The 22,967-nt window shown below is 46.4% G+C and overlaps 2 protein-coding genes across 3 annotated transcripts in view; both read left to right on the forward strand.

The window, feature by feature from the left end:
• The first annotated feature begins 3,801 nt into the window (after positions 1-3,801).
• LOC148128649 (uncharacterized) lies at positions 3,802-11,737 on the forward strand. 2 transcript variants are annotated; one of them, XM_087948670.1, is made up of 6 exons: positions 3,802-4,154; positions 6,562-6,688; positions 6,970-7,074; positions 7,832-8,334; positions 8,394-10,012; positions 11,290-11,737. In XM_087948670.1, the coding sequence occupies exons 1-5, from the start codon at positions 3,883-3,885 to the stop codon at positions 8,395-8,397; spliced, it is 1,011 nt and encodes a 336-aa protein (XP_087804796.1). In that variant the 5' UTR covers positions 3,802-3,882; the 3' UTR covers positions 8,398-10,012; positions 11,290-11,737. The 2 variants fall into 2 exon arrangements, with proteins under 2 accessions (XP_087804796.1, XP_087804795.1); XM_087948669.1 differs by having other exon boundaries at positions 7,832-10,012.
• A 376-nt stretch (positions 11,738-12,113) lies between these two features.
• The window catches only part of LOC148128650 (vomeronasal type-2 receptor 26-like), a 62,138-nt gene continuing 51,284 nt past the window's right edge, over positions 12,114-22,967 (forward strand). Inside the window, exon 1 of the mRNA XM_087948666.1 lies at positions 12,114-12,212. Within this exon, the coding sequence (XP_087804792.1) occupies positions 12,120-12,212 (93 nt within the window). The 5' untranslated portion in view covers positions 12,114-12,119. The remainder of the gene's footprint in view (positions 12,213-22,967) is intronic.

The following is a 22,967-nucleotide window of genomic DNA, read 5'->3' on the forward strand; positions in this document are numbered from 1 at the left end:
AGCGTCTCCGGGAGGGAGGGCGCCCCTGTGGGGAGGGGGAGCCGCCAGAGGGGGAAAGTTTGGGAGCTGCTGGGCGGAGCGAGTTGGGCAAAGGGGGGGATTAAATGGGGGGTGAAAGGGAGGAAAAGCCTTGGCGGCTCTTTGGCTTCTCCGCAGCGATCGCTCCGCTCGACCCTCCAGCTGACGCCCCCAGAACCCCTGCTTGGCACCGGAGCCTCTCCGCGGTTCTTGGGCCCCTTCAGCGCGGGAGCTCCGGGCCTTGGGCTCCCCTCCCTCCCCGCAGACACCCCGAGGTCCCGCGGAGACCCAGAGCCCGCCCGCCCGGCCCCCCTGGGTCCTCCGGCCGCTCTCGGCGGGGGCGGCGCAGCCTCTGGAGACGGAGCCCCGACGTGGCCCGGGAAGCCCCCCTCAGCCAGCCCGAGGGAGGGAGGCAGGCAGGGGCGAAGGGAAGGCGGCGGGCAGGAGCGGGGCCGACCGGGTGGCGCTGCCCGACCTGGGTGCCAGGGAGCGGGGTAGGCGAAGGGCAGCAGGGCGGCGCAGCTGCGAAGGAGCCCCTGGGATGGGGAGGGGCCGGGGGTGCCTGGTAAGGGGGAAGGAACCGAAGGGGCGTTTGAATCCCACCTTCCCCATCGAAGCCAACTGGGCGGCTCTGAGCCAATCAGCAGAGGACCAGGAGTTCGAATCCCGCCTTCGGCCTCAAAGCAGGTGGGGGAGTTTCATCCACTGTCCCGGAGGTTCTGCGTTCTAATCCTCCCACAGGCTCCATGCATTCCTGGGGGGGCGGTGGACCAATCCCCAGAAGGCTCTGGGTTCCAGTCCCACCACAGAACTTATTGATTGGAGGTGTAAAATTTGAGGGGCTCAAATTAATGTTGGGTACCAGAATTGGGCATTCTTGCGCTCTGTGTGATGTGATGCAGGAAAGTGACTTTTGTGGGGAAACACACCTGTTCCCAGGTGGGCAGAGCCATCAGCCTCTGCCTTCCTCTGCCTGTGGGCAACCAGAGGCCTCCGAGGGTCACTGTGGATCCCTTCATCTGAGGTCCTTTGGAGGGGGAATCCGGAGGGGAAGGAGGGGAACCATCGCAGCAGATCTGCCCAATTCAAGGACTCAGGGAACAAGGCTCCAAAGAGGAGATTCCAGGGCGTTTGGATACCTAGCACTGCTAGCTTGAAAATGCTGTGTTCTTTTCTAAATGAGTTCCTGTACGTGTGGATGTATGTATGAGATGCTGAGAGTGCAATTGTTTTATGCCCTCTGTTGGGATTTGAATTTGAGCTTGTATTCTGATCGGTTGTCAGACTCCCATGGGGCCATGCAGGGGCAACTCTGTAGGCTGTCCTGAGTCCCAGGCTTTGTTGAGCCTTTCTGGATGACGGTGATGTAATGAAAGGGCTTTGGGCAATTCCTGTAGAGCAGTGGTCCCCAACCTTTTTTGTACCAGGGACCAGTTTCAAGCACAAACACTTTTTCAAGGACCGGAGGGGGGGGGATCCGAGTTTGGATGTTTGCTTGCAGACGTTTCATTACCTGACTAGGTAACATCTGATGTTGTTACCTAGTCGGGTAATAAAATGTCTGCCAGCAAACCACCAAGTTCAGGGAGCGCCTCGGCCCTGCCTCCCTCAGCCCCATCCCTCAGGTGTCTCCCTCCCTCCCTCAGGTGTCTGCCTCGTTCCTCTCTCAGTCGCTCTCTCGCTGCTCCACCAGCCCAGGAAGAAACTGCTTCAAAGAAGCCGGGGGGGTGGCTTTTCCTGTCGCCGCAGCTCCTCCGAAGCGCCCGTTTACCCCCACCCCGCCCGCGCGCGGTTCAACCCAGTGCTCCGTTTTGCCTGCCTGCCTGCCTTCGTTTCGGAGCAGCTTCGGCTGATAAAAAGAGGCGAATAGTTATTATTCTCAGCCGAAGCTGCTCCGAAATGAAGGCAGGCAGGCAGAACGGAGCACTGAATTGAAGCGCGGGCGGGCGGGCGGGGTGGGGGTAAACGGGCGCTTCGGAGGAGCTGCGGCGACAGGAAAAGCCACCCCCACCCGGCTTCTTTGAAGCAGTTTCTTCCTGGGCTGGTGGAGGAGCGAGAGAGCGAGGGAGAGAGGAACGAGGCGGGAGGAAACCGAAGCTGCTGAGCCAGAGAGCAGGACAGGCTTCGGTTGCTTCCTCCCTCCCCTTCTTTCATTTGTGTCCTTGATCCCCGATCCCAGCAGCATTCACCGAAGGCGAAGAAAGCCGCCATTTTTATTTTATTTTTTTTTCTTTGCGGCCCGGTACAGAGAGCTCCACGGAACCGGTACCGGTCCGCGGCCCGGTGGTTGAGGACCCCTGTTGTAGAGCTTTCCCTGGAGAAGATCTTTGTGATGCATAATAGACTGGCCTAGGCCAGAGTAATGGACCATCAGGAAAGGTGGGAGGGGGCTGATTTTGAGCCTCTCTGATTTTCTACTTTTCTTTTTAGGGAAAATATTCTGCCTTTTTAGTATATCCTAAACTATTTCATTTTCCTAGGGAGGGGAGAGTTTTAACTCCCAGCACCTCTTTCGGTCATTGGAAGAGTGTTGAATCCTCCCTTGTCCAACTGAGAGATTTTGCAAGTTGGAGAAGCTGCTCTCATAATCTCCTCCTTGTCTTCTCTCAAGACTTAATTTCAGGTTGCAGTCAAGTACGATTTTGAGATTGTTTCATAAACATGTATTTATTTACAAATAACTCAAGATGGCAAATGTCTCCAACACAGCTTCCTCTTTCATCCAGTCCACTTTTATTACAACCAGACCAGCATTACAAATAATAATAATAATAATGGAGAAAAATAAAAATAAACGACAGTCAATGGGCAGTTACAGTCTGCCTAATTCTGAGGCATGTGCGAATATGTGGCAACATAAATGTCCTAAATAAATAAATACATAATTTTGTGTTACGGCAGAACAGAATTTGTCCCCGTTCAGAGAAACTCCTTCCTACTGATCTGATAACTGCAGTTGCACGTAAAAGAGTTCCGTATTTCCCGGATATTTTAAAGGAGAGGCGTCACAAAGTGAATCCCTGAGTCCTGATAGGAGATGCAGCATAGCAGGCCGTGAACTCAGTGGTGGGATTAAAAAAAAAATTCTACTGGTTCTGTGGGCGTGGCTTTATTTTGTGGGTATGGCTTGGCCAGATGGGCATGGCTTTGTGGCCATGTGACTGGCAAACCAAATACAAGTGGTCCTCACTTAATGGCCAGTTGCTTAGCAAGTGTTTTGACTCATCTCCCCGGAGCTCCTTGACCTGTTTTTGGAGTTTTGACAACCACACACACACATACACACCCTAACCCTAACCCTGCTATTCTTTGATTGTGTAAGGATCTGCTGGAGCAGGGGGTTGGACTAGATGATCTCCGAGATCCCTTGCAGACCAGCCCTAGATTGCTGTGCTGCTTCAAAGAGTCTTCTGAAGCCCGGGTTTGTGTCCTTCCTTCCTCTCCTTTGTTCTCTCTCTCCCTCCCTCCCTCCTTCCATGTATTTATCTATCCATTCATATATCTCATTCACTTTCTCCTCCCTCCGTCTCTTCCTTTCTTTTTCTTTCTTTGTCCCTTCCTTCCATCTCTCCCTTATTCTATCCCTTTTCTTCCTTTTGCTTCCTTTCACTCTTTTCTTTCCTTCTCTTTCTTTCTTGTCTCTTCCTCTCTCATTCTCTCTTTTTCTCTCTTTCCCTCTTTTTCTCTCTCTTTCCCTCTCTTTTTCTCTCTCTTTCCCTCTCTCTCTCTTTCCTCCCTCTCTGTCTCTCTCTCTGCCTCTTTCTCTATCTTTCCCTCCCCCCAACTTTGTGTGTATGCGTGTGTGTAAAAGAGAGGCATGGATAAGTCTGACCAGGTCTGGTCTCTTTAAGAACCTCCCCAACTATGAACCTGCCCTTTCGGGGGACACTTTTCCCCAAGCAGGACGAAGCTTCTTTCCCAATGGGACCAAAAGGACCTCCACCCAATCATGATTCAAATTCATCTGAATTCAGGCCCTGGTCAACCGAATTCCCTTGTTCTTTGCTGTTTTGGGCACAAGGAGCAAACAAACCTGAAGCTCTTAGTGACATATTCCCAAGCCCTTGTGGGTTTCTCACCAGTTTGAAGGAGATACTCAACCATAGATGGTTCACAAAATGGAGCAGTGAGAGAAGGTAAGCGTGATAGTGGGGGATAGCGAAGTGGCCGGGTCCCTATCTTCCCCTCTCTCTCCCCCACTCTGTGTGTGTGTGTGTGTGTGCATGTCTCCCTCAAAGCCGCGGCTGGGCCAAGCCAGCAAGCTCTCCTTGGCGCTCTTCACTACTTCTTTCATTTCTTCTTGTTGGAATCCAGACTGGCTGAACAACGATCACCAGATTGCGGTGGAAACGTCCCTTCGGGTGACCCTCCTCCTCTCGCGACCAGAAGCCGTGGATGGGCCAGGAGGGTGCACTTGTGTGGGGAGACGCTCGCTCCTCAAGTGAGCAGCCACCTGCCCCATACCCGTTTTTGCTGTGCTTTGGCATTTGCTTGAGGAGCATCTCCCTGTGCGCATGCACCCTCCTGGCCCTGCCACAACCGCCAGTTGCGAGAGGAGGAAGAGGAGGAGGAGGAGAAGGGTCGCCCGAAGGGATGCTTCCACCACGGTCTTGTGATCGTTGTTCAGCCACTCTGGATTCCAAAAAGAAGAAATGAAAGAAGTAGCGAAGAGCGCCAAGGAGAGCTTGCTGGGTTGACCCAGCCGCAGCTTTGAGGGAGATACACACACAAACACACAGAGTGGGAGAGAGAGAAGGGAAGATAGGGACCCACCGCTTAGCTATCCCCCACCGTCACCCTTACCTTCTCAGGCCAGGTGAGGGAGGGGAGGGTGAGGGGCAGGGCCAGCCGCTTCAGCAAGGTGAAGAGATGGCAACCAAGCACAGGCTCCCGAGGGGCTTTGAGGTTGGACAGCCTGAAGCGGCCGAGATCTGAGTGAGCATTGCACCACAGGTTCACCTGATCGCCCACTTCTTTGGTGTTGGCTTTACGAAGCCACGGGTGAGGCCTGGGCTGACATGCGACAGCAGCACCTTTAGCTGCGCTCGCTTGTAAGTGTCCAAATAATCTGGCGAAGACACCGGAGGAGTCACTCAGATAGACCTCCCCCCTCCGCAGTCTTCCTCCTGCAGAAAACGGCCGTTCCCTGGCCTAAGAAGGCAAGGAGCTGTAGCTCGACTCACCCAATTCCTAGGACTACCCCAATGGTCCCAATTCTGCTAGGAGAGGGCATCTCAACCTGGCAATCCCCCTTTCCCTCGTTGCTCTGACTTCCCGTGGCCTGCCTCCAGCCTGAACGCCAGGTCGGACCACTAGAAGGCCACCTCCCTGCTTCTCAGCGGCGCTCCTGTGCTGGCCACTGCAGGACCCTCCATCTCATTCCCCAAATTCTCCCTCAACTTCGAAATGACGACGCCTGTTGAAGACAGGGGTACGACTGGGTGGACGTGGCAGGGCCAACCAGGGGCGATTGTTCCGGGTCGAACAAAGGGGCTGCGGGTGGGAGAGGGAAGGGGTGGTAGGCAAATGGGCCATGATCCCTGGTCGCTCTCCCCCACACCTCTGCCCCACTGCCGGCAGGGTCCAGCAGCTGCGGTGAATCCCAGGTAATCCCATGTGGAGAGGCTCATGTTCTCCTGCTGCTGGGAAAGCAAGAGAGTCTTTCCTGGCACAGCGAAAAGTTTGCAACTTCCCCTCCAATAGGGAAATGGGCAGCTCTGGGCGGCAGAGAAGCAGCCAGCTTGAATCCTGTTTCTCTCTGCCGCCCGGAGCTGTGCCAGGAAAGACTCTCTTGCTCTCCCAGCAGTAGGAGAACATGAGCCTCTCCACATGTCTTGCAGTACAGCGAAATGTAGCTCAGGTCCCCACCAGTCTGCATCTCGCCCCCCGCCTGGATTCACCGCAGCTGCTGGGCCTTCCCTGCTGGGGGTTAGGGCAGCGGGTGGCGGCAGCAAGTGGGGTGGGGGGTAAAGGTGACTGGCAGTGGCAGGTAGGCGACTGGGCCCCAGAGCTTGCAGAGCCTCACTCACCCAGGGAGATCAGGCAGGGCCACAGCGGAAGGCATGCAGCAATGGCTGGCCTGTCGAGTGGGCAAAAGCAGGCTGCAGGCAATTCTGCGCATGCATGATAAGGACTGACTGGGCATAACGGGGAGGGGCAGGTGGAGAGGGGCAGGACCAGTCAGTGGTGCAATTTGCCAGTTCTCCGAACTGCGCAGAATCATAACAACCGGTTCTATAGAACTGGACAGAACCAGTACAATCCCACCCCTGGTTCCATCTCTCCAGACTTTTCTATTTAATAAAGTCCTTTTTTTTTCTTTCAATGTGAGATGCCAAAAGCAAAAGAGAGGAACTAAAGGAAGAATCTTCCAGAAGTTATATCTCCAACAATTTGGAAATAGTGAGAGATTTTGTCTTTATTTAAGTAAAGACCAGAGGCTAATATCTAATACCTTGTCTAATATTCATTTTTGCCTCCATTTTCCATGGACAGAGAGTCCTCACACATTTCCTTTGGCAATCTTGTTTTTTTCCTGCTCAGTCCTTTCCTCAATCTGAATGTGTGGAAAGTTGTCATCCTGGATTTGTCAAGAGGGCTCGAGAAGGAGAGCCAGTTTGCTGTTACGACTGCGTTCCTTGTCCAGAGGGGACCTTCTCCACTCAGAAAGGTGGGTGACACTGCAGGAAAGCAAGGCCTGGTGGAACTGGATCCCTGCAGAGCATTGTCATGAAAGTGTGAATTAAAACACCCTTTGAAGCTTAATTGATTTCTGGTTTATTTCCCAAATGCCCCATTTCTTATCTAAACAGAAGAAGAGAAAACTGTGAAGGAAGGGCTGGATAGAGAGAGGTGGCTGTGGCAGATTGGGCAAGCTTTACTACTGCCAGAGAAAATATTCCTTTTTTTTTTAGCTTGGATGTGTCCTTCCTTCCACATTTACTTCTCTAGGAACACCTGACTTCCTTGAAATGTGAGGAGCTCCTTTGGGTCCACCTCCTGAAAGGAGGATTGCAATGCAGTCTACATGGGTTCCCTTTGAGGAGCACTGAAAAGGTATTGCTGATATACGAGATACACAATGTGGTGGCATGAACAGTTATGCCTGTTTCTGGCTGCACCAGTATCACCACTGCTCCAATGGCCATTCCAAATTGTTTGGAGCAGTCACTTGATCCGCCAGCATCCTCTGAGGCAAGCATGACAAGAATTGCCACCTGGCAAGTAAGTTTCTCTAGAAAGATTAATTGATTCATTATTTGCCTTCAGTAATGGAGGTTCCTATCAATATTCTGAACATTACAAAGGAAATCTTTCAAGTCCTAAGCCTTCCCTCAATTTCATAGCCTATCAAAAATATACCGTAGCCATATTTTTAAAATGTGATACACTTATTTTCTTTCTCTGGAGATATTAAGAAATCCATCCCAGAAAATGTTCTTGATAATCACTTGTTCCCAAAGAACATACAATATATCGTGAAATGCAAAGGACAAAGAAATATGGGGTTGGTGTTTTTTTTCTGAGATACAGAAAAATGCACCAAGTGTCCGGATGATAAATACCCAAATAAAGAAAGAGTCCAATGTATCCCCAAAGTTATAACCTTCCTGTCTTGTGAAAAATTTCTGGGCATCATCCTGGTCTCTTTTGCCCTATTCTTGTTCCTAACCACAAGCCTTGTTTTAATCATCTTCATTAAATACCGAGAAACTCCCCTCTTCAAAGCCAACAACCAGGACCTCTCCTACATCCTTCTGGTCTCTCTCCTGCTTTGCTTCTTGTCTTCTTCTCTCTTCATTGGTCAACCAAGGAAAGCCACCTGCCTTCTCCGACAAACGGTTTTCAGCATCATCCTCTCAGTTGCTTTTTCTTCTGTCTTGGCCAAAACCATCACGGTGGTGCTGGCTTTCCTGGCCACAAAACCAGGAAACGAGCAAAGAGATGGTTGGGGAAGAGCTTGGCCAACTCCATCATCCTTTCTTGTTCTGCTGTCCAGATTCTCATCTGCTCCATCTGGCTGGGAGTTTCTCCCCCCTTCCCTGACTCTGACTTCCACTCCCAGCCTGGAGAGATCATCCTGCAATGCAACGAAGGGGCCGTTGTCATGTTCTACGTCACGCTCAGCTACATGGGCTTCCTGGCTGCCATCTGCTTCATGGTGGCTTTCCTGGCCAGGAATCTGTCTGGGGCCTTCAACGGAGCCAAGCTGATCACCTTCAGCATGCTGGTCTTCTGCAGTGTCTGGGTGAGTTTTGTGCCCACCTACCTGAGCACCAAAGGCTGTGCAGGTCTTCTCCATCCTGGCCTCCAGTGCTGGGCTGCTGGGCTGCATTTTCATCCCCAAGTGCCACATTATCCTTCTGAGGCCAGACCTGAACACAAAGGAGCATCTCACAGCCAGAACAAATGTAAAAACATGTGACATAATCTCATGAATATTTAAAGAATTGTAAAAGTTCCTTTTATTTGAAAGAATACATTAATTATTTCCACTTAGATAATATGCAGGAGTCAAAGAATGATATATGTATATGTTTTCAAATGGAAAATAGTTGAATGACTGGAATTCTTGTATTTTCCTATTCATCCCAATAAATCTAGCTAAAGAGAACCCTGTGAAAGTCATTCAGAGGAAATTAATATTTGGCAACTCCCAAGAACCAAACAGCTTATAGAAAGTAGTCTGAGCAATTATTCCTACTGTCAATGGCTGAAAGTATAGATGTGTGAGAAAGAGATGGTAGGAAAAGAGGGAAGACGCTCCAAGAGTTGTAGGATATTCTTCTTGAGAACTGTTGCCCTTCACACCAAGAGCGAGGGGGCGTCCCTGAAGGCTCTCTCCCTTAGAGACCCAGTCAGCAGCCCTTTCCCACAGCTGCTCCTCCCCTGGAAAAGAGGGTTATCTATGAGATCCAGCATCCTCCCTCCATCTCTTTATTGGGTGATAAGGACCCCTCGGACATCCAAATCGAATCCCCTTCCCCCCAGCCTGCAGGACTGCAACCTTGGTGAAAGGCACTGCGAAGCGAAATCCCCGAGGTTTCCTGGAGCCCAGCACTGGTGAATCTGCCGCCCCGGAGAACACATTCTCCGATGTCCTCCTTGCCTGCCCGGCTGGCCACTTCTTGCGGGGAGGCACTGGGTGAAGCTGCTGCTTAGAATCCCCGCTTTGGCTCTGGCCCCACCAGAGACCTCTTCACCCCAGTTCCCCAGGAAGCCCTCTTTGGCGGGGCTCCTGCAGACTCTGAGCTCTGACGGGGCCAGGAGGGAAGAGGCACAGAGCCACTCACTTAGCCCTTTGTCCCCGCAGCCGGGCTGGATGGAAGGCGATGCAGGCGCCTGCCGGCTCTGCTGCTTCCTTGCCTGCTGCACTCCCTGAGGCTTCCCAGAGAGGCTCTCAGCCAGCCCTGAGTGGGAGGGGGCTTTGGCGGAGCGAAGGGGTTGGATGGGGGGGAGGGGACTCCAGCCGAGAAGACAAGGGCCCAGAAAGTGAAAGCGGTAAAATAAAGAGAAATAGTAAGTAGAGAAAAAAGAAGGGGGAAGGGAGGAGCCCGGCCCCCCTTTCTTAACCGGCTTGCAAAGGTCTGCCGAGCAAGGCAGGGGGAGAAACAGGCACAGGAAGAACAGGAGCAGGTGGCACAGGAAAGTCCACCAGTAAGCCCTGTATTACCAAGACGTTCAACCCGAGTAACATGACCACCTGATAGATATCAGGCTAATGTTGCATGCCAAGTGAATACATCCTAGTAATTATAGTGAACTAAAACTGTATCCTGCTAAGGATCAGGCTGCTTGACAGAAAGCAATGGATAAGGAACTGGAATCATTAAAAAGACTGGAGGTATACGAAAATGTTAAGTTACCACCAGGTAAACATGCCATAGGATGTAAATGGATTTATAAACTGAGGACAGGTGTAGATGGGACTGTTACCCATAAAGCCAGGTTAGTAGCACAAGGGTTCAATCAGACAGCAAATGACTACGATGAGGTGTTTGCACCTAGTCTGAAGGCTAATACATTAAGAGCGGCATTAGTGTGGGCAGCTAAGGAGAAATACATTATAAATCATTTGGATGTAGAAACGGCATATCTGCATGCACTATTGCAACACACTATATATTTAAAGAAACCTTTAGGTCTCAAAAATGATAATACTGATAATAATGATTGCTGGAAATTGAAAAAGAGTCTTTATGGCTTGAAGCAATCAGGATATGAGTGGAACCAATGTATAGTTAAAGAATTAACTAAGATAGGTTTTGTAGCTGGCATGGTGTAATTTCATTATTGCTATTATTTACTGATGACATAGCATTAATCACCAAAACTGAACAAGAAGCTACTAAAATAATCTCACTGTTAGAACAAAAATTTAAGATAAAACAGTTAGGAGAAATCAGACAATATCTTGGTTTAAAGATAGATAAAACTAGGGGAGGATACAAAATCTCACAAGCAGATAAAATTAACCAATTACTAAAAAGTTTTAAAATGGAACTTTGTAAGCCGGCTAAGACACCAATGAGCCAGGAGTTTAGCCATAGTGATGTTCAAAGTCCTATTTTTGATAAGAACATTTATCAGTCCTTGATTGGTAGTTTATCTTATCTCAGTAATTAGTCAAGGCCAGATATTACATACAGTGTTAATCAATTAGCTAGATTTAACACTGAGCCAACTGAAAGGCACTGGCAAGCTGCTAAACGTGTGTTAAGATATCTGAAACAAACAATGCATTATGCATTGTATTTGGAGCCTAAAGATGAACTGAATTTAACTGCATATGCTGATGCAAGTTTTGCTACAGACATAAATACACGAAAATCTACATCGGGTACTGCAGTATTATTGGGAAAGGCATTTATTGAATGGAGGTCTATTAGACAGAAACATCTAAATTTGTCAACAGTGGAGGCTGAATTCTCATGTTTGTCTTTACTATGTACAGATTTAGTTTTGTATAAGCAATTATTAATTGATATGGGAATTAATGTAACAGATTCTATTGTAGTTTATGAAGATAACCAATCAGCAATACAGATGGCTTCAAATATTGCTGTTAAAACAAGAACAAAACACACAGATTTAAGATATTTAAATGTGAGACAATGTGTGCAAAGTAAAATGATTAAGCTGGAATACTGTATGTCAGAAAACAATATAGCAGATCATTTTACAAAGGCCCAAGGCTCTATAAAGCATAAGGCATGCTGCGAGGATTATGGACTTAAAATGTAAGGTTGTATATATTGTCCTACCCAAAAGGGGAGAATGTTAGGAATGTAAGTCACCTAACAGCTACTTGGGTTTGAAATATATAAACCAGGATAGACATTTTAATACTGTCTCTTTAAGAGCATGCTAAAAACTGCAATTGGGTGTGGTTTCTCAAACGTCCATAAGATGGAGCCAGAAACCTGGGTTGTTTAGTTCCTGTTCTGGTGTTTCTGGAGTGTGTGTCTTAGTCTCGGAAGAGAGTGTGAGTGTATCTCTGTTTCCTTCTGTTGGAAAGTATTGCCATTTTTCCTAATTGACTGCTATTTCTGGATTTGATGTAAGTCTGATACTGAACTGTTTTTGACACTGGAATTTGTTATTGGATTATCCCTGGATTGAAAACTGACTGATTTATCTGTGAATGACTTTGGACTGCTTATTTTGGACTTTGCTTAAACCTTTATTGAAAGTAAAACCCTACATTTACTGTACAGTGTATCTGTGTGCTGTGTGTATTATTCAAACACTACTCTCTATACGTCTCCCTGTATGTGCTCATTCTCCTAACGGGAATTACCTCAACAAATACACAACAAAAAGCACAGATTTTTCAACTACATCCATAGCATTTGGAACTTTGCCTATCTGCTAAAAGAAAGGCCAATGGAAGATGCCTTTGAATCCCATTTATTTGTGGAACTTCCATTTGTAAATCATTATTTTCACTGTTCTCTTTCAAAGCACATCCTTTCTGTCAAAGGCCGCAGAAGATGCACCCAGAAAGCCCCACTGGAGACCCAGGAGAAAAGGAACAGGATCCAGATCCCAAATGACTCCCATTCATACAGCCTCAATGAAGACTCTGCCCCAGGCCATGAATGCCGCCTATTCCTCCAGATCAAGGAGGGGAAGGAAGGAGGGAGAAAAGAGGTCGGGGGTGGGGGTGGGCTCCAAGGCTGCAGCCCTGGCAGGTATGAGGTCCAGATAGAGATCCATTCATCTGAGATCCTTTGGAGAAGGAATCCAGAGGAAAAGGAGGGAACCATCTCAGCAGATCTGGCCAATTCAATTACTCAGGGAATAATGGCTCCAAAGAGGAGATACCATAGCATTTTGATATTAAGCACTGATAATTTGAAAATGCTGCTTTCTTTTTACATAAATTCTAGTATGTATGGTTTTCTGATTAGCATCGTGGAGTTTTACCTTTATAAATTTGAAGGAGACCCTGAGACCACCTAGCCCAACAAGTGGTGGGATTCAAAAATTTTACTACCAGTTCTGTGGCTTGATGGGCGTAGCAGGGGAAGGATACTGTAAAATCTCCAGTCAGAGGTGGTAATGGCTGGTTCTCTGAACTACTCAAAATTTCCGCTACTGGTTCTCCAGAACTGGTCAGAACCTGCTGAAGATCACCTCTGGCTAGTTGCTAAAAATCAGATATTTTTCTACTGCTTTTTACTTATGCACCCTTCTCTATGTGCTAATCATAAATATTGTTTCTTGATACTTGATATTCCTCTAATTAAATTTTATTTTATTCAAAAAGGTAAAATACAAGCTTTGGAAAATAAAACTATTACAAAGAGAAGACAAAATTAGACAAAACATTTTTAAATAATTGTGCATTAAAACAGACAAAACATGCATATTGTCCCCCAGTTGAATACAATATAGCAATAGTAGTTTCTCCCCCTTGCAAAATGGGCCCACAATTATAAAATACACATCTAGTTGCAACTACTAAAAGAGGCAACAAGTAGTAAAAATAGGAAATGCCCTATCAAACCTTGCACCAGTTATCAGTGGTGTCCCCAAGGGAGCGTCCTAGGACCCACACTCTTTACACTCTATATAAATGACCTTTGTGATCATCCTATTAGCAACTGCATCCTCTTCACTGATGATGTCAAACTATTCAACACCACCATCAATGCTACCATCCTTCAAAAAGACCTTGATTATATGTCTGAATGGTCTAACAATTGGCAACTCCAAATCTCTACCAACAAATGCTCTGTCCTACACATTGGTTAAAAAAAATCTATATACCAAATACAATCTAGGCGGATATGACCTTGTCGATGACCCTCACTTTGTCAAGGACCTTGGAGTTCTCATATCGAATGATCTAAGCACCAAAGCTCACTGCAACAGTATTGTCAAAAAGGCTTTAAGAGTTGTAAATTTAATTTTACAAAGCTTCTCCTCTGGTAATACTGTTTTGCAATCTAGGACATTCAAAACTTTTGCTAGACCAATACTTGAATTTAGCTCTGCTGTCTGGAATCCTCACTGTATATCAGATATAAATACAATTGAGCGAGTCCATAAGTATTTTACCAAAAGAGTACTACATTCCTCTGTTTGCAACACAATCCCCTACAGCACCAGACTTGAGATTCTACGCTTAGACAACCTTGAACTATGCCGACTAAGATTAGACTTAAGCATAGTACATAAAATCATATGTTACAACATCTTACCAGTTTATGAATATTTCAGCTTTAACAACAACAACACAGAGCACACCACAGATATAAACTTAATGTAAACCACTCCAAACTCAATTGCAGGAAGTACAATTTCAGCAACAGAGTGGTCAATGTCTGGAACTCACTACCTGATTCTGTTGTCACCTGCTCTAACCCCCACTCCTTTACCCTCAAACTAACCTCTATTGACCTCACCCCATTCCTAATGGGGTTTGTAAGGGGCATGCATAAGCGCACAATTGTGCCTACCGTCCGTGTCCTATTGTCTCCAATTATTATTTTCTATTTCTTGTATTTAAACATGTTTATTCTTGTTTCTGTTATATTGTAAGCTTTTGACAAAAATAAATAAATAAAAATAAAATAAATACTTGACTTGTCATCTATCTGCTGTATATACAAAATGTAGTTAATGTTTTTAATCCAACAATACAGTTAAATTTCAAAACTCTGTTATCTGCTATTGTATTTGCTGCATCTTGCAGGAGTCTTCACTGGTCAACTTTGAGCAGGAGCCGGAGTTGTCCCTGATTGGCTGAGTCCGTTTGACAGCTCCGTATAAAAGGAACTGTTAAACGGGATCAGCTGTTCTCTGTCTGCCGGCTGCCTAGTTAGCTTGCGGCAAGCCACGGCTGTGTTACTTTATTTCAAATAAAGCCTGTTAGCCTTACTTAGCCTCTGCCTCTTTACTCCCACACGTCAAACTTAAAAGTATTTAACTCAAAGACAATTTACAGGGGCTTTTTATCTGCCGCAGACCATCACAATCATTATCTCTGATCCATCCAGAATCTGTCCAGGGTTAAACATCTTTGTTTGATTCATAATAATAATGCATTTCCTTAAAATTGTAATTAGGATCTTTCCCAACAATTGCTTTCTATTCCCAAAGTCTTGGACCTCCTGTAAATTGAAAACACAATGCCTCTTAAGACTTGTTTTCCAGTCAAGTCCATTCCATCATTTCCCTCAATCTTCTGGAAAGAATCCATTTCATCCATCATTCGTTCTGTCCACTGTGAGTCTTCAGGGTCCATGGCCTCTCCAGCCATCTCCAAGCAGCCTGCCTTCCAACCAGGCGACTCCTTCAGGGATGCCAGCAGCAAATTAAGTTCCACTCCATCCCACCATCCATCCATACGATTCACCAATTGTTGCTTGCTTTTGATTATCACATTTAATTTGATTTAAAACCATTATTTTATCAAACTTTTAAAATAAAGCTTCAAATAAGACTTGCAAGTTTAAAAAAATTATATTCTTTAAATCACATCAAATTAGCTTACTCTAAGATTGTATTAATTACCGTATTAATGACAACATAGAAAAATTGATGATTGAAAAATTGTAGATTGTTATCCATCAACTTCAGGTTTCATAGGAAAGATTTAAAAAGATTCAAAATTGTTTGAGTATCATTTTGAAGACAGTTTTTATCCACTTAGTCATCATGCCATCCCTCAGTTCTCTAATCACATCACAAAATTGTGAGTCCTTTACTGAAATCCAGTTATATCACCAGAGTTCCCCTAATCTATTTAGGAAGTATAATGATACATGAGAATGACTTTTCGGATGAGGAGAAGAGAGGCTGCCTAGGGAAGGATCAGATAAGATGGGAGAATCCTGCAGCTTCATAATGGGAGAGAAATAAACTCAGAAAGGATCCTCACTGACTTTTCAGACTGAGAAAAAATTTGGTGGGACATTTGTTCTTTCAGATTTGCAAAATTTTGTTAATGTAGTACAGTCAAGTAGAATTAGCACATTTATTTATTTATTTTATTTATTTGATTTGCCAATTGTTTACAAGATAATAAGTATAAGTATATACATAGTTGTGAATACATGAAATGGGTACATATAAGAAAAATAAAAGAATAAGAGAAACAATAGGACAGGGACGGTAGGCACGTTGGTGCGCTTATGCACGCCCCCTACAGACCTCTTAGGAAAGGGGTGAGGTCAATAGTAGACAGTCTAAGGTTAAAGTTTTTGGGGTTTGGGGAAGAGACTACAGAGTCGGGTAGAGTATTCCAGACATTGACCACTCTATTGCTGAAGTCGTATTTCCTGCAATCAAGTTTGGTGCGGTTTACTTTGAGTTTGTATCTATTGTGTGCTCTTGTGTTGTTATGGTTGAAGCTGAAGTATTCATTGACAGGTAGGACATTGCAATGTATGATTTTATATACCATGCTTAAGTCAGACCGAAGACGAGCGTAATTCAAGGTTTTCTAGTTCTAGAATTTCAAGTCTGGTGGCATAAGGTATTCTACAACGAGTAGAAGAGTGGAGAACTCTTCTTGTGAAATATTTCTGGACTTTCTCAATTGTGCTAATATCAGATACGTAATGAGGGTTCCAGACTGATGAACTGTATTCGAGTATTGGTCTAGCAAATGTTTTGTATGCTCTGGTTAGTAGTGTGATATTACCAGAGAAAAAGCTACGTAGGATTAGGTTAACAACTCTTAATGCCTTTTTGGCTATGTAGTTGCAGTGGGCTCTAGCACTTAGATCATTAGAGGTGAGTATTCCAAGGTCCTTTACAGAGCTTGGGTCATCAACAAGATCTTGACTATTCAGCTTGTATTTTATTTTCTGATTTTTTTGCCAATATGTAAGACAGAGCATTTATTTGTTGAGATTTGAAGTTGCCATTTGTTTGACCATTCAGATACATAGTCAAGATCTTTTTTGTAGGGTAGCAGTATTGTCTGTGGTATTGAACAGCTTTACATCATCAGCGAAGAGAACGCAATTGCTCTTAATATGATCACAGAGATCGTTTATGTAGAGTATGAAGAGAGTTGGTCCTAGAACACTGCCTTGGGGGACACCACTATTGACAGGTACTGGATTTGATAGGACGCTCCCGATTTTGACCATTTGTTGTCTGTTTGACAGGAATGCTTCTATCCAGTTATTCAGTTGTCCAGAGATACCATAGGATTTATTTTTTAGGAGTAGTTTGTCGTGTACCACTGAATCAAAGGCTTTACAGAAGTCTATGTAGATTGCGTCTATTGCTTTGCCCTGGTCGAGTTGTGTCGTCCATATGTTTTTGCAGTGTAAGAGTTGCAGATTACAGGATAGTTTTTTTCTGAAACCAAATTGTTTATTGGAGAGTAGGTTGTTTGTCTCTAAGTGGAGGATAATGGATTGGTTAATAATTGATTCCATGACTTTACAGGTGACGCAGCATAAGGAGATTGGCCTGTAATTTTCAACTAGGCTTGGGTCTCCCTTTTTGAAGATGGGGATGACTGTGGCTTGTGACCATAGGTTAGGCAAGGAGCTGGTCCTGAAAGATTTTTCAAAGATTATGCTTAGAGGTTTGGCTATGGCAGTGGATAGCTTTCTTAAGAAGTAGGCACATATTCCATCCGGTCCAATAGATAGAGATGGTTTTAGATTGCGTAGTGATTTTTCAACATTGTCTTCTGTGAAATCGATATGTATTAGATCATTGTTGTTATCTGTGGTACGGCTAGGAAATACTGGGCATGATCCATTGCTGTTTACAAATACTGAGCCGAAGAATGTGTTAAAGATGTTGGCTTTAATGGTGTCGTCGTTGTAGTCTTTACCATCAGGTCCTATCAAGGGAGGGATGGACCTTGAGTCTTTTAGTTTGTTGTTTACAAAATTGTAAAAAGCACGGGTGGAATTGGTGCTTAGAAGGTTTTCCTCTTGTTTAATGTGATAATTGGTGCATTCGGTCTTTATCTGGTGGCATAAATTTTTTGTATCGGTTTTTGAAATTGGCAACGTGACCAGATTTGTTTTTCCGCCAGAGTGATCTCTTTTTGGATTGAAGTTTCCTTATTGATATGGGTAATCTGCTTTTTTGTTTTGTTTTGGGAGTTGTTGTTGGAACATATAGTTTGATGACTCTTTTGACTTCAAGTAAAAATATGTTGTAATGGTCTTCAACAGTATTGCATCCAGTGAATAGAGATTGCCAATCAAGGGATGAGAGATCATTGTCTATAAGATCATAGTTGCCTTTTTTGAAGTTACAATTGGGGATTACATCATTGTGGTGATTTTTGTGTGGACGTATGTTGAGACAAAAGTCAATCATATTGTGGTCACTACTGGAAAAGGGTTCTTTAGTTTGTATTCCGTAAATTAAATTCAAACTATTGCAGAAGATGAGATCGAGGCAGTTGTTTAGTCTAGTGTTGTTGGTTACTAGTTGTTCCAGTCCCAGATTTGTAATAGCATTGTAGAAGGTTGTGTGTATGATTTCAGTTGTACAATCATTTAGGGTCCAGTCAATATGAGGTAGAATGAAATCACCAAGAAGGATAAAAGGGTATGGGCAGGATGCAGCCCATGTTAGTAATGTATTTAGCTTGTTTACATGTTCGATGTCATAATCAGGTGCTCTGTAACATAGTAAGAATCGAATTGTGATATTTAAGGATAGTTCACAGATGATGGTTTCAGGAAGAGCAAGCTCCTGGGTAACTTGGATATTTTTTAGATGTAAGGATTTTTTATAGAATATAGCAACACCACCTCCTCGACGATTTTCACGATCTGATCGGTAAACATGATAGTCTCTTACTGTGGTAATGGAGTCGGGGAGAGATGCATTGAGCCATGTTTCACAGACAAATATAATGTCGAAGTTAGCCATATTTAGGAGGATGAGAAATTCAGGTATTTTATTCACGAGGCTTCTTGCATTGAGTAGTTTGCATTTAAGGCCGGCAGTAGTTGGAATTGAGGTAGTTGGGGCGTGCGTGCCTAGTCTTGGGTGATGGTGGATCGGTTGAGGTAGGGTTGTGGTTGAGGGTAAAAGCTGAGTATTGGGTTGCGTGGCTTACTTTTGATACAGTCAGCATGGTAGTCAATGTACAGGTCCTTCTCTCCATTGTGTAGACGGTTTTTGAGTTCAATGCGGAGTACACGGGAGCGGGCACGTTGCTGTATGGTTAGGTCAGGGCGGCAACGGAGGTTCTTATGGTTGGTGTTGGTTTTGGCGAGTGAGTTTATAGTATAAATGAATTTACGTTTGCTTGATTCATTTTTGCAAATGACCCTGCACAAGCGTGGGGCCACAGAGCCGTCTCTATTTTTGAGCTCTCGGTCGATGCGGGAAATGTCAAGTATTTCATCAGCGGAGATGGTTGATGCTTGATAATCTCTGATGATGTTTCGGACAGTTGTGATGTCATCATTGACATTGATGTCCTCTAGACCAAATAAGATGGCGTTTGGACGTTTCCGTTCACGCTCAACGGCTTCTCTGATGAGGATTGGGATATCAATATTTGTCTGGGTTGTGTTTATTTGTGGATTGGGTTTTGGATTGGATTGTGGTTGTTGGATAGAGATGTGGTTTGTAGCTATTGGATGTTCAGGTTTTTGCATTGTGTCTTTTTTTTCAAGGTTGGATATTCTTTCTTTTACGGCGTCCAGGGATGCTACTATGGTGTTAAGGGATGTTTTAATGGTTTCGATGGTAGGGGATGTTTCAATGGTTTCGATGGTATCAACTCTTTCAGACAGATCCAGTTTGGGTCTGCATGATTTGCAGAAATATGGAAACTCATTGGATGATTCTAGGTATTGAATCATTTGCTCAGGTAATCCCAAGCAGTCATGATGAGCGTATTTTTTACACAGAGAACATTTGATGGATTTTTCATTATCCTTTAGATTTTTGTAGCATTTAAGGCATGTGCAGGAGTCTTGTGGTTCATTGGTGGGGATTATCTTCTCTTTAGGTTGTGGTTTGGCGTAGGATTTTCTTTTTGGCATGGTAGGATTGTTAAAATATTACGTTGATTGAATTAATTAAAGGAACAATTTTGGGTAATCTATATAGCTAATATTACATCAAACAATCAATTGCAGTAATCTCTCAAGTCAGATAATATTCCTGAGCAACAATCAGCCTGATCAATTAATTACACTAATCATTAATCACACTGTTCATTTAAATTCACTAAATCATTGATTTTGCTATTCAATTAAATTACATGAATTTTGATCTTTTAAACTAGTCAGTAATCACACTATTTGCACTAAACACTCTAATCACACTAATCAATTAAAAACAATAAATCAATTAAACCATTAATAAAATATTTTATAGAAATTGATTATCTAATCGTTGATATAGGTGATGAGGTAGAAAAGCTGTAAGTTTTGAGGTAATGAATTCATCAGTGTTTGATTAAAGTAATGACGCGGCCTCTGCTTCTTCTGCCGCCGCCGCGCGGCCTCCGCAGCCGCCGCCTCGCTCCGCTGCCGCCGCCGCGGCCTCCGCTTCTTCTGCCGCCGCCGCGCGGCCTCCGCCGCCGCCGGGGCCTCCGCTTCTTCTGCCACCGCCGCGCGGCCTCCGCAGCCGCCGCCTCGCTCCGCCGCCGCCGTGCGGCCTCCGCTTCTTCTGCTGCCGCCACGCGGCCTCCGCCGCCGTCGCGGCCTCCTCTTCTTCTGCCACCGCCGCGCGGCCTCCGCAGCCGCCCGCCTCGCTCCGCCGCCGCGGCCTCCGCTTCTTCTGCCACCGCCGCGCGGCCTCCGCCGCCGCCCCGCGGCCTCCGCTTCTTCTGCCACCGCCGCGCGGCCTCCGCCGCCGCTGCCTCGCTCCGCCGCCGCGGCCTCCGCTTCTTCTGCCACCGCCGCGCGGCCTCCGCCGCCACCGCGGCCTCCGCTTCTTCTGCCACCGCCGCGCGGCCTCCGCAGCCGCCGCGGCCTCCTCCGCTCCGCCACGGCCTCCGCTGCAGCTGTTTCCTGTTCCGGCCACCGCCGTTCTAAATATTGTGGGGGGCCTGGACATTTTGCGAATTCCTGCCCTGGTAAATGACAGGGGGCACGCAAACCAGTGCCTGAATCTAACCTTGTACAGTCGGGAAACGGGGCAGGCCTGGCCTCGGGGAAACCCTAGGTCGGGCATGTATTAGTCAACCGCCCGAAGTGGTGGAGGTGAACTCTGGTCCCCCTCGACATTTTCTTTTAGACACGAGGGTTTTCTTGCAGTCCCGGTTGGAGGGGATTCCTGCAGTTGCGTTGGTGGATTCGGGGGCTACTACCAGTTTCATGGACCAGGCCTTTGCAACTCATTTTGACGTCCCTTTGGTTGCGGTGGAGCCTCCAATCAAGGTGGAAACGATTGATGGGCGGGAGCTTTGGGCTGGGCCCATTTGTTTCTCCACCCAGCCGTTGCGCCTGGCTATTGGGGACCATGAGGAGACGATTAGTTTTTACATCACTGCGGACCTCCATCTCCCTTTGGTCCTTGGTATGGCCTGGCTACGGTTACATGATCCTCTGGTGGCTTGGGCGCAGAATGCCATTTCGTACCCGAGCCTCCAGTGTGTGGACCATCTAAGACACACCTGTGCTGGCCAGGACATCGCCGCCCCCGCTGTCTCCGTACCTCCTGAACTATCTGACTTCTCCAATGTTTTTAACGAGAAGGAGGTGGATTGGTTACCCCCGCATCAACCCTATGACTGTCCCGTGGACCTTCTGCCCGATGCCCCACTACCCAAAGGTCACCTGTATTCTATGTCTAAGCCCGAATTGGCCGCTCTTCACAATTTTTTGGAGAAGAACTTGGCCCGGGGGTTTATCCGGCCGTTGTCGTCTCCTCTTTCTGCTCCCGTCCTTTTCGTTAAAAAGAAGACGGGAGATTTGCATTTGTGTTGTGACTACCGCCGGTTGAACACCATTATGGTGAGGAATAGTTATCCCTTGCCGCTCATTCCAGAGTTGATGGAGCGGTTGCGGGAGGCCACTATTTTCACCAAGCTCGATCTTCGAGGGGCCTACAACCTGGTGCGGATGTGCAAGGGGGACGAATGGAAGACGGCGTTTGGTACCCGTTACGGCCACTTTGAATACACCGTAATGCCATTTGGGTTGACCAATGCCCCCGCGGCTTTCCAGCATTTGATGAAAGATATATTACGGGACATGCTTGATCGGTTCGTGGTGCTGTACCTGAACAACATTTTGATTTATTCGAGGTCCAGGGACAGCCGCCTTCACCAAGTTCGCCAGGTATTACAATGTCTTCGGGAGCATAAACTCTATGCGAAGCTGGAGAAATGCCTCTTTTTCCAGACTTCCATAGAGTTCTTGGGGCATATCATCTCTCCCGAAGGCATTGCCATGGACCCGCGGAAAGTAGAGGCTTTGTGTAATTGGGAACCCCCTCGTCGAGTGAAAGGCGTGCAACATCTCTTGGGGTTCGCAAATTATTACAGGTCCTTCATCCCGGGTTTTGCCAAGCTGACGGATCCCATTACCCAGCTCCTTCACAAGAAGGTCCCGTTCCAGTGGGGGGCCCCGCAGCAACAGGCCTTTGAGGCCATCAAGAAGGCCTTCATTGCAGAACTGATCTTGAGGCATCCTGATCCCCATCATCTGTTTGTGGTAGAGACGGATGCATCCAACATGGCTATTGGGGTGGTGTTATTACAAGCCCCAGCAGATGGCACACCTCTTTTTCCATGCGCATACTATTCATGAAAACTTACTACTTCCGAGCGCAACTATACAATCTGGGAAAAAGAGTTGCTGGCCATCAAGGCTGCATTTGAGACCTGGCGACATCACCTTGAGGGGGCTCGGCACAAGGTGGAAGTTCGGATGGATCATCATAATCTGGAGCACTTGACCACTGCTAGGAAGTTGAATCAACGACAGATCCGGTTGTCGTTGTTCTTTGCCAGGTTCAACGTTTCGGTCACTTACATTCCCAGTGGTCAAAATCGGAGAGCGGATGCCCTGTCCCGTAAACCTGAGTATCTTTGTCCCGAGGACCCTCTTCCTCCATGTACGGTGCTGCCACCGGAATCTTTGGCCATTATCCAAGAACCGGTGGATTTGAGGGCTCGGGTATGGGAGGCGCAGCGCTTAGATGCTTGGTCGCAGCAGAGAATGGGGGAAATTGGACCTGACTCCCCATGGACTCTGGAGGAGGGCTTACTATGACATCGGGGCCGATTGTACGTGCCCACCAGGACACTTAGAGTCCTCATCATGACTCAATGTCATGACAACCTTTAAAACCCTTCATCTGGTTACATGGACGTTTTGGTGTCCTCGAGTCCGGCACGACGTCTTTGCCTACGTCGCCTCCTGTGTACCGTGCCGGCAAGCAAAAGCTGCATCGGGTGCACCTCCTGGTCTCCTTCAACCACTGCCGACTCCAGACTGACCATGAGGGGCAATCTCAATGGACTTTTTAACACACTTTCCCTC

This window comes from Notechis scutatus, unplaced genomic scaffold (genome assembly GCF_049901735.1).
Source record: "Notechis scutatus isolate UNSWTSFEM ecotype Mainland unplaced genomic scaffold, rNotScu1.2 NSCUCTG36, whole genome shotgun sequence".
Classification (NCBI taxonomy): Eukaryota; Metazoa; Chordata; class Lepidosauria; order Squamata; family Elapidae; genus Notechis; species Notechis scutatus.